The sequence below is a fragment of the Brassica oleracea genome, chromosome C9 (genome assembly GCF_000695525.1).
Source record: "Brassica oleracea var. oleracea cultivar TO1000 chromosome C9, BOL, whole genome shotgun sequence".
NCBI classification, from domain to species: Eukaryota; Viridiplantae; Streptophyta; class Magnoliopsida; order Brassicales; family Brassicaceae; genus Brassica; species Brassica oleracea.
Window position 1 is genome coordinate 37,757,010 of NC_027756.1, and position 11,081 is coordinate 37,768,090.

General features: G+C 33.0%; 2 protein-coding genes and 1 pseudogene across 2 annotated transcripts in view; all 3 read left to right on the plus strand.

The window, feature by feature from the left end:
- The window catches only part of LOC106314934, a 10,592-nt pseudogene extending 9,399 nt beyond the window's left edge, over window positions 1–1,193 (plus strand).
- A 3,776-nt stretch (window positions 1,194–4,969) lies between these two features.
- On the plus strand, window positions 4,970–6,091 carry LOC106315658 (CASP-like protein 2D1). Its single transcript, XM_013753452.1, has 3 exons — window positions 4,970–5,280; window positions 5,508–5,619; window positions 5,731–6,091. The coding sequence occupies exons 1-3, from the start codon at window positions 5,069–5,071 to the stop codon at window positions 5,983–5,985; spliced, it is 579 nt and encodes a 192-aa protein (XP_013608906.1). The 5' UTR covers window positions 4,970–5,068; the 3' UTR covers window positions 5,986–6,091.
- A 4,728-nt stretch (window positions 6,092–10,819) lies between these two features.
- Window positions 10,820–11,081, plus strand: part of LOC106314935 (putative F-box/kelch-repeat protein At4g11750) — a 5,753-nt gene continuing 5,491 nt past the window's right edge. Inside the window, exon 1 of the mRNA XM_013752727.1 lies at window positions 10,820–11,004. Within this exon, the coding sequence (XP_013608181.1) occupies window positions 10,820–11,004 (185 nt within the window). The remainder of the gene's footprint in view (window positions 11,005–11,081) is intronic.

Genomic DNA, 11,081 nt, shown 5'->3' on the forward strand with positions numbered 1-11,081 from the left:
CCTTACTCATAGCAAGAAACTTAGCTCAGTTAGAATGTTTTCAGGATGAGAATGAAGCTCTCGCTTTTATCTATCAATCCTAGGGCAAGTTCTAGGCAGCTAATATAGAAACATGCATTAATGAACAATCCTGATGATAATTACCACAACTCAGTAATCTATAGTTGGGGCTAATCCCTCCTAACCTATTTAAACCCTAAAATCTAACAATGGAACTACTCAGACATGGCAAACAATTCATAACATCAATTAGGTAAGAAAACTTCATTAGAATAGTAAATAGATATTAATGGAGTTCCAATCACAAATTATAACTTTGGATATTCTCTCAAATCTATCAAAATCCTAGAAAACCTTGCTGTGAAAATAATAAAACAAGAAAACACAGAAAATCACACTTTGCCTCTAACATGGTGGCAAAGCTTATATAATTAGGTTAAAACTCGTCAGGGGTAATCTTGTAAATTGGTGAAGACTTGGGCTTCAAGTTGGCTGTGACCAAATGGGCTTTCTGCGCGCTTCGCTGTCGATCGATGTCAAGACATGAACATCGATCGATTATTCCTCTTCAATATCGACCGATGGTCGAGCTCGATGGGCATCTCGGGTGCTGGCTCCAAATATCTCCAAAATGCTCCAAAATCATCATTTATCTCCAAATCACTCCTGGTCCTATAAATATTCTAAATAGACTCTATAATATAATAAGTAGTTAAAACACTTATAAACCATGGATAAAAGTGGGTCAAATCAATGGTTTATCAACTGTTTCTGTACATGCTTACCCGTTTGGATGGAGTTGATTCACTTCTCTCCATCGTTCACATATGTACACACTGCTTCATGTTTTACTTAAGCTATTAATTGCTTGCAGTTCTCAAACCTTTATCTTCTTTTTTGGTTACCAAAGATGCCTAGGAGTGTTCCTGTCGCCACAGTTGCAATTAACAACTCCACCAACACAGCCTTGCTTGCTATCCGGATGCTGGGGATCTCTAATACTGATCTCGTCTCAAGGTTCTTCTTATTTTTATCTTTTGCTACATAGTCAGAGTGAACAAGAATGAATAAGACTTGTGGGTTTCCTTTGGTTGGTCAGGATGAGTCAGTACCAGAAAGACATTAGAGAGGAGAACATGGTTAAAGGAAAGAAACTTGAGCAACAAGGCTGGGAATCATAACTGAACCAATGAATAATATTGCTGGTCAGAACTCCTAATGGTTACTGGCAAGAAGATCTTGTTGAGGAGAGTTAGTATCAGTTCTTGAGTTGTTGTTGTCACCGGTATATGTAGTTCCCTAAGATCAGAGAGTTAGTATCAGATCTTTATTACTACTATAAGTGACTTTAGCAATAAAAAATCCATAAGATTATTGGTTTTTTATATAAAATGACAAATGCAATCAGTCGCCAAAGCCACCGTTTACTTTTTGTCCTAGTTATGATGTTCACAAAATCATCGTACAATAGAACTCCACAATGAAAGAAATGAAAGAAGACAATTTGATAAGGAAGTAAAAACAGAAGAAAAGAGATGATGACAGTTACCAAAAAATTACCTAATTCTGATCCCTGGACCTTTTCTACATGTGTTTTAGGACTCTTGTAGGCCTGGGCGTTCGGGTCTTCGAGTCGGGTTCGGGCCGGTTCCTTTCGGATCCGGGTCTTTTCGAGTCCTAAATATTTAGACCCAATAGGTACTTAGAAATTTTTGGTTCGGGTTCGGGTCGGTTCTTCTCGGGTCCGGGTCGGTTCGGGTCTATAATTAAAATACCCATAAAATACCCGTAATTTTTCGGGTCCATATCGGGTCCGGGTCGGGTTCGGGTATTTAGGATCTGAAAAGGACATGATATACCCAATTCCATCAACTTTAGTTGAATATTTTTCATATATATCTAAAATTTTACAAAACAACTTAAATGAAACTATTAATAATTAAAATAAAACATTTTAAAACTCTAAATTTTACATTTTAAAGCTTTATATTACTTTAAAAATGTTAAAAAATAATAACAAATGTTGTTAACAAAAGATATTTCAACTAAATCATAAAATAATATATATAAAATAGAACACAAAAACATCATAGTTTTAGATATACATGTTTTTAAGTCTGGTACAAATCGGTTCTTATCGGGTCGGGTCTATTCGGGTCGGTTCTTTTCGGATCCGGATCTATTCGGGTCGGTTCCTTTTCGGTTCCGGTTCTTTCGGGTAAAAAAAATTTAGATCCAAAAGGTACTTGTAAATTTTCGGTCCGGTTCCGGGTCGGGTATATTTGGGTCGGTTCCGGTTCGGGTTTTCGGGTCCAGGTTAAAATGCTCAGGCCTAGACTCTTGCATAAATCATATTTGTAGCAGATCCCTGGACCTCTTCTACATGGTCTGGTGGCATCCCGTATGTGCTAAAGTTTTCATCATCGGATGTTGCTCCATCAGAATCATCACAGTAATCGAATCGATCACCCTCTTCGTCTGTATCTTCTTCATCATCTCTTTCTATGGGTTGTTTCTGATCTTCGCCGGCTCTTTCCCAACATTTTTTTTTCACTTTAAACTCTACACATACTCGAACATTCTCAACTTTGCAAAGACCCAATAATGCATGAAACTGCCTATCATTTCCTATTTTCACATGTGGTGTATCGATGCTTTGTCTATGTAGATTCCTCTTCGGCAAAACGTACCTTAGTTCCAAATCGTTTTCTGCAAAATCAACTCTGTAATCCTCAAGTATGATTTTCACAAAATCCTCAAATCGAGTGTCTTCATTCGCAGCAACCAATATGCTCACTCGCTCATTATCTATTTCAAATAACCACTTAGTTTTCTCAACTTTCTACTTTCCATAGACGAGAATTATGTGTTCCATTACTCACTCCTCAATATGAATTAAAAGATGCAGTTGTAGATCACCATGAAAGTGGACCACGTGTTGTTGAATGAAAGGTAACAGGAAAAAGATGACAAAGAACGTAAAACCTAAATTGAGAAAGCGTGGTTGTAATCTCTTAGCTTAAACCAAGGTTCCAAATAGGTTTAAATTAATTTAAACCAAAAATAACCCTAAACCAAATTTCAAAATTAATTAAAACAGAATTCAATCAATCTAAACCGGGATCCAATTTAGATTAAATCGGAATTTATTTGAATTTACACAGAAATTATAATTTCGTCCCACTCTAGTAATTAAAATTTATTTAAAAAGTCTGCCGCCAAAGACGGCAATTTCAAAAATCTGCCACCAAATAAATACAAAAATCGATTGAAAATTTAAATTGGGTAAACATATCTATCATAAAAATTTATGTCTATTACCGACAAACATATCTGTCTCAAAACTCTGACTACTTCGAAAAAAATCTGATTACTTCAACAAATCGGTTACAACATATGACAGACTAAAATAGATAAATCTATCGACAATATTAAATCGACCATACAAATATGCTAGCTTCAAAACATATGTCGTAACATAAAAGTCTGCCACAAAATACATGGCAGATATAAATTTTACAACAGTTTAATTTAATAGATTTATTTTTCGTTAAATAAATCTGCCATCAGAATTTTTTTAATAATTTTAAATGACACTTTTGTAATATGACTTTTTATCATAACTATAGTCAAGGGTATTTTCGATCATAAAATATTTTTGGTAATTTTAAACTTTCAAGAATTATTTTAGTAATTTCTAAACTAATTTGACTCATTCTAGTAAATTTCTCTTATTTTATTTACTTCATTATTTTTTACTCTTATATCAATTACTTTGAGTTGAGTTGCCTCCTTCTGATCACACTGTATGAGATCCCTATCAATGTATTAATTTTCAAAATAAACCTACAAAACCCAATTTGAACCAACAGCCCATTTGAATCCTCGAAAGAATATTGTTGAAGCCATGGACCGAATAAATATATTTTTCTGAATAAAAAGGATTTAGAGTCTAGAGAGACTGATGATGTTTCTTATGATCGAGTAGTGTAGATTCTTCTATTTCGTATTTTCAATCTCAAACCGAATCAAGAAAAAGAATGGTTTGTTTAATTCAGACGTTTCTGTCTCAGACTTAACTTAACCGAAGAACAAAAATGAAAATAAAGTGCAAAGGGGACCCTATGCTCGATCATAGAGAGTTGTTCTTCGAACTATGATGTGATCGTGTGACATCACCTTGACATATACTAGTGTCATCAACCAGTAAAAAATATGTCCCAACTCCCAACTAAAGAATTGCCACTACCGAGCAGACTTAATCAAAATGCTATGGGCTTGCAGATTAGTTTTGAACTTTTGATTGAAAATAGGGTACCCTTGAAAATATGGTTGTTAAGAGAACAATTTACAACACATTACAAAATAATTGTAACGCCTCATTCCTTCATACTCTTTACTTTACAAAACAATATGAAGCCCACCACCACAAAAGCCAGATGTCTGTCTCTCTCGCTCCCAACAACCACCGCACTAGCCTCGTCTCTATTTCTTCTCCCACTACCAGATTTTCGGTGTCACTTTCTAAAGATAGAAAACATAAATGTAATTAATAAAAAGAAACTAGAGTTAAATTTTACTATAGTTTAATCGTTAGATTCTTATTTGTTACACGTGAAAACTCTTAAGCAAACTTATTTCTACAACGTGTAGAAATACTCTTAATCCTTATGTGAATATAGGATGCTTAAACCCTATTCACATTTGTCTCTCTGAAAGAAAAAAAAACCATATTCACATTTGTATGTTTTTCTTATCTTCACATTGTCAATGAAAATTACCTCTATTCTTTTCTTCACGCGGTTTCCTAAGGTTAATAATGATAAAAAGAAATTGAAAAAAAGTTTGGACAGGAAAAGAAGAGAAAGCAACCTTTGTTTGTATCTATTATGATTTGTTCTTATTTGTCATGTGACTGCAAATACACACATATCTACATATATTTACATATATAAATATATAAAAGAGATGATAATCTAATAGAGGCACCCACTTGGATTCAACAAACTGTTTCTTAGGTTTTCATCCTCTCCCAAAAAAGAACATAGATTTTGAGATCCAAACAGATATGAGAGACACCAACAACACAAGAGAAGGAGAGAGAAGCGGTTCTTCAAAACACCAACCACAAGAAGCTCATATGTCTTTGAAGCTCATAGATTCATGTCTGAGGCTAAGCGTGATTCCTCTCAGTGTTGCAACCATCTGGTTAACTGTCACTATTCACCAATCCAACCCTGACTATGGCAATCTAGACTACAACTCCATCATGGGTCTCAAGTATAAACTCGTTAATTTCTTTCATTTTTGAGTGATAATCATATGTATTATTACTATTTAGTTGTTATCAAGTATACTCCGTCATGACTCTCAACTGTACTCTTTGATTTCTTTCATTTTTTTTCTGTAAACTAAAACTTCTTTCATTTTTCACTATGGCAAATTTATTATTGTTTAGTTGTTATTGTTTAGTTTGTTATTTAGACTAATTGATTTGCTCTCTGCAGATACATGGTTGGTGTTAGTGTCATATGTGGTATTTATGCTCTGCTATCTACTATTTCTTCATGGGTCACAAATTTAGTCTCCAAAGCTTGGCTCTTCTTTGTCCCTGACCAGGTTTTTCGACTTCTTAAATCTATTTATCCGCTCTCTTTTTTTTTTTCTCCCAGTCATTAACACAATCTAGTATTCGATTTCTTACACAAGTGAACAATTCTGTGTGTAAAGGTCTTGGCTTATTTGATGACCACATCGGTAGCAGGAGCAACAGAGATAGTGTATTTACTTAACAAAGGAGAGAAAACAGTGACATGGAGTGAAGTTTGTTCTTCTTATCCACACTTCTGTTCAAAATTCACAATTGCTTTGGGGCTTCATGTCTTTGTTCTCTTCTCCTTCTTATTTCTCTCTGTTATTTCTGCTTATAGAGCTTTTAGTGTCTTTGATCCACCCTGTGATTCTCAAACCAATGGTCATGCTTAATTAGTCAGTATTGAATCTTGTTTGCAGCTTTGGAGTCCACATTTATTTCGATGTTGCTAGTGTTTTGACTTTCTTCTCAAAGTAATATGACTTGTTTTACCTTTTCTTTTTTCTTCATTTAATGTTGTTTTTATTATTCAAATGGGTGTATATAAATAAATCTCGTAATCTGACAATGTTTGACAAAAGATGATGGCCTGCACTTGGCAATTTGTAAAGTGTTTAGTGACCTCAAGGCATGGTGCAACGGTGTTTTATCGACCTAGCTTAACAGACATACGGCCCATACCCCCAAATTAAGTATACTTTTATCGAGAGGTTCTCGTATTGTGAACTATAGTGATAGAAACTTAGGATCATCACTACATTGGATTTTTTTTTGAACTTCCAAAACTCTTTAATTACTTGGTAAGTAATACATTAGAGACAGATATAATTGGTTTCAATTTTTTTTTGGTGTACGTGTTAAAATTCATACCATTTTACACAATAGAAAAGAAAAATATAGACTACGGTTGAGGTGTTACAAAACAAAAAAGACTACGGTTGATTTAATGTTATGAGTTTGGAATTTGATTTGTTGAGAATTTGGCTGGTAAAACTCTGATTGGTAACTATGGTTCGTTAACTAGGGGTGGACACTTTACCCGATACCCAAAGCCGCACTCGAATCCGACCCGAAAAATCCAAACCGAAATCCGAACCGAAGTAGCAAAATACCCGAACGGATATTAAGTTATGAGAGATTGGATACCGAATCCGAACGGGTAATATCCGAATCCGAACGGGTAATATCCGAACCCGAATGGATATCCGAAAATAACCGAACATATATATACTTACCCTTATATTTCTAGTTTACATCTCTATCTTTTTTAAAAAAAATATTTGTATTGATGTTACACATACTTTAAGATCATAAATATATATATATATATATATATATATATATATATATATTTATATGGAGAAAATGATTTGATATTCATTGAAAATGCATGTCAAACTTTTTGTTTCATGTATTAACAAAAGTTACATTCAAAGTTTAAAAACAATACCAAAATTAATATCTATTTGTTTTCGAAATATTATCTTCAAACCTATTGATCATTCGATCTATAAAAAATAAAAAAATCAGTTAAGCGAAATCCATATTTTTAAATACAAGAAACTTTAAAATGAAAAAATTAATTTTTTTCTTTTAAAATCTAAATATCCGAACCCGAACTAAAAATACCTGAACCCGACCCAAAGTACAGAATTACCCGAACGGGTTCTCTATCCCTATACCGAAATACCCAAAAATCCGAAATACCCGATCCGAACCCGAATGGGTATCCGAACGTCCACCCCTATCGTTAACTATGGTGATTAGGTCCTTCCAATTTGTTCCTAAATTCTGATACATTGAATGATGTAGCATATTATCCATTACCCAAATCGTTGATTCTAATTCTGAATGCAAAGTTAATTTCTGAATTTTTTTTTTTGATGATCCTGGTATCCAGAGCCCCGAGAGGATCCGATTAGCACCAATGACCGTCCACCGGAGCTTAGCCGGGGAGCCCGCCGAGGCATCCAGAAGAGCTGGTGATCACCCCATGTAAATTCCACCAGTGGCCACACGTTAGCAGGCTTCTCCGTATTGGGCTCGAAGGTCTCTCAAGATAATCACTTCCCAGCAGCACTCGAACCCATGACTTCCCAGGTTGAGTTTAACCACTGAACCACTAACACGTGGTTAATTTCTGAAATTTTAGTTTTATCAGATTCTGAATTATTATATTTATTCCTAAGTATGCTGAATTCTAGAGTTTTTTTTTTAGTTTTGGATAAAACTTTTATTTTTATACAAGATTAATTTGATGAAGAAATTGTAGATGTGCCTTGTTCATATTTTATAACTAGCAAAAGAAGTTTATCAATTTAAAATATAAATTTTGTGTATGTCATGATAATATTAATTAATATTTCCGAATCATTTTCGACAAAAATCGTCGGTCGAAAAAAATCGTCGGAATTTCTTCAGGTTTTCTGATGAATTTCTGACAAAATTCCGACGGAGAAATTTCCGACGGAGAAATTTCCGACGGATGAATTTTCGAACGAATATATTTCGACGAAATTTCGACGGACAAAGTTCCGACGAATAATATCCGTAGGAAATTTTGTAAACTATTAAAAATAAAACAAATTTTATTTAAAATATAATATTTAAATTAATTAATTACTGAAATACAAAATTTAAAAATCATTTATAATAAATATTTTAATTATTGATGTATAAATAAAATAAAATTTAAAATTAGAAAACCGTTTTTTGTTTATAATAAATGTTTTTATAAATTTTTAAAAACATAAAATATTTTATAAAATTTTAAGACAAAGAGAAAACATTTTAATAAATTTTTAAATTTTTTTTGTAATTGAAACCGTTTTCTAAAAATTGAAATCTTGGCGATCTTCTCTATCTAATGAATGGGGACAAAAAACTTTTGTCGATTGAAAAGGTTTTAAAAAAAATTTTAAAACATTTTGATAAACTTTAGAAACCAGAAAACGTATAAATTATAACAAACTTAAAATTTTTTTATGAAAATTTAAAATGTTTTATAAAAAGATTAAAACATTTAATAAAATCATAAAAACGTTTTAAAACAACAAAAAATAATAAAAACTTGAAAACAATATATATATATATATGTTTATTTATTTTTTATTTTAAATAAAACTTTCAAAATTTATAAAAACACCAAAAAGGTTTTAAAATTTGAAATACGTTTTATAAATAATAAAAACTTTTTTAATTTCACAAAACAACAAATTAAATAACAAACCACAAAATCACAATCAAAACCTATCTAAACCACAACCTAACAACAAAATCTAACATCTAATTCATAAAATTCTTCATCCTAACATAAATCTAACATTCAAAACCTAAAATTCACAATTTCACAATCAAAAAGTAACATAAGTCAAATGAGAAAAGGAAAGAGATGACTTACATAATTTGTAAGGTGGATTTGAGGAGTTTAAGGCTTAGAATCGCCGGATTAGAGAGAGAATCGGAGAGAATTTGTGTGTGTTTAGAGAGAAGGAGAAGAGAAATGAGGAAGAAGGGGCTTACGGTTTATATTAAAAAATTTCTGACGGATAGAGTTCGTCGGAAATCCGTCAGAATTTTTTATTTTGACGCTTCGCGCAAAATTAGGCGATGTCTTTTTTTTTGGGGTAAATTTCAATTTCCTACGAATATACCATTTTCGTCGAAATATACCATATTCGTCGGAAATTAGTCGGAAATATATTAGTCGGAAATATATTCGTCAGAAATTCGTCAAAAATTTCCGACGAATTTCTAACGAACTACATATTGGGGCTTTGAAACATAGCAAAAATAAACAGATAATAGCCATTGATAATAAATTGATGATTTTTAGGGGTTTATAATCTTCATAATGTTTGAAAACACTTGAAAACACACAAATTAAAAATTGTAAGATGGATCCCCGTAAAGTATTTGCATAAGTGTATAAGTGTTAACGAACAAGGTTATGTATCCGTGCATCCATCGAAAGAATATATATATATATATATATATATATATATATATATATATATATATATTGAGGAATTATTAACCCACATCATATTTATCACTTAATATATGTCATGTGATCTTGTAGGTATCCGTTTTTTTTATTTTGAATATTTATTATCTAAAACTCAAGTTTGTCGAAAATTCGTCAGAAATTTTCTAGGAATAAATTCGTCGAAAATTTATGACGAATTTCCCATGAAAATTTTGCATTTTGTCAGAAATTTGTCAGAAATTCTGACGAATATCCAACAAAAACATAAACCACAAACCTATATCCTAAATTGTTTAATTTTCCTCGGGAATCGCCGATATTTCGTCGATTATTTCTGACGAAAGAAAATTCGTCAGAATTTCCTAGAATATTTCCGACGAAAAGTAAAATTTTATATTCCTCATAAATTCGTCAGAAATGACTATGTTTTCTTTTAGTGATTGGCTGGCCATTAGATTAAGAGACATCGCATAAATTAGCTCTTTTCTAAAGTATAAGTTTACGAGACCAAGACAACACCAGGTTTCTGCTTTGTTGTTTTAAATGACCGCGTCTAATAAAACTCTAAGGAAGCGGTGGACACTGGACAGTATGTGGAATAAAAATAACGTATCCATAATCACGAAAGTATAAATAAAATTCGCATATTAGAATACAAATACTGACGAAAATTTATGCAGCTCTAGTTTGAGTCATTCCTCATGTTCTTAAAATATTTGAAGTATAAAAAGAAATATATATTAAGATCTATCATAGAAAAATGAGAAATCGGCCAAAAAAACACTGAACTTTGCGGGAATTGCCAAAAGAAACCTGTACTCGAACCTGACCAATAAAACCCCGATTTTTTGTTGACGTTTTTAGTTAATTCACAAACTTACGGTTGACTAACCAAATTAACACACCGTTAACCGACAGTTAAGACAGTGTTAACTCACCGTTAATTATTGCCGTTTAGTGAAACTACGTCGTTTCATTCAGTTGTTTTGTTAAACACAAAATCTCAAGACGACGTCGTTTTGCTTAATTAAAATTGTTGTTGCTGCCTGGACTCGAACCCGTGCACTCGTGGTCGTAAGGGGGTATTGCCACTGAGCTAGTGGACTTTTCGGAAGGTTATCACACATGTTTATTTTTATTGATCAAAAGATGTGTTTGATTGCAATCAAACAAAATGAAACCCGTGTTTGAACGTAACCCTAATTTCTCAAATCGATTTGGGGATTTCTCTTGTAGAGATGGTAAAGACGAAGTTCACAAGGAATGGAAAGGAGGTAATGATTTTCGGAGCGATGAGGAATTTCGATTACGGGAGTGACGAAGCGGTTCAAGAGTCGAAGAAGGGTGGAGAACGCGATGCTTCTGTGAGTTTGCCATCGCTGGAGAGATCGAGGATTCGTAAAAGCGTTGAAGGGATATCGATGTTGGCATCTACAGAGGTGTCGAAGGCGTCGAAGACTAGGCGGGGAACTTCATATGGGTCGCCTGCGTCATCTCCGG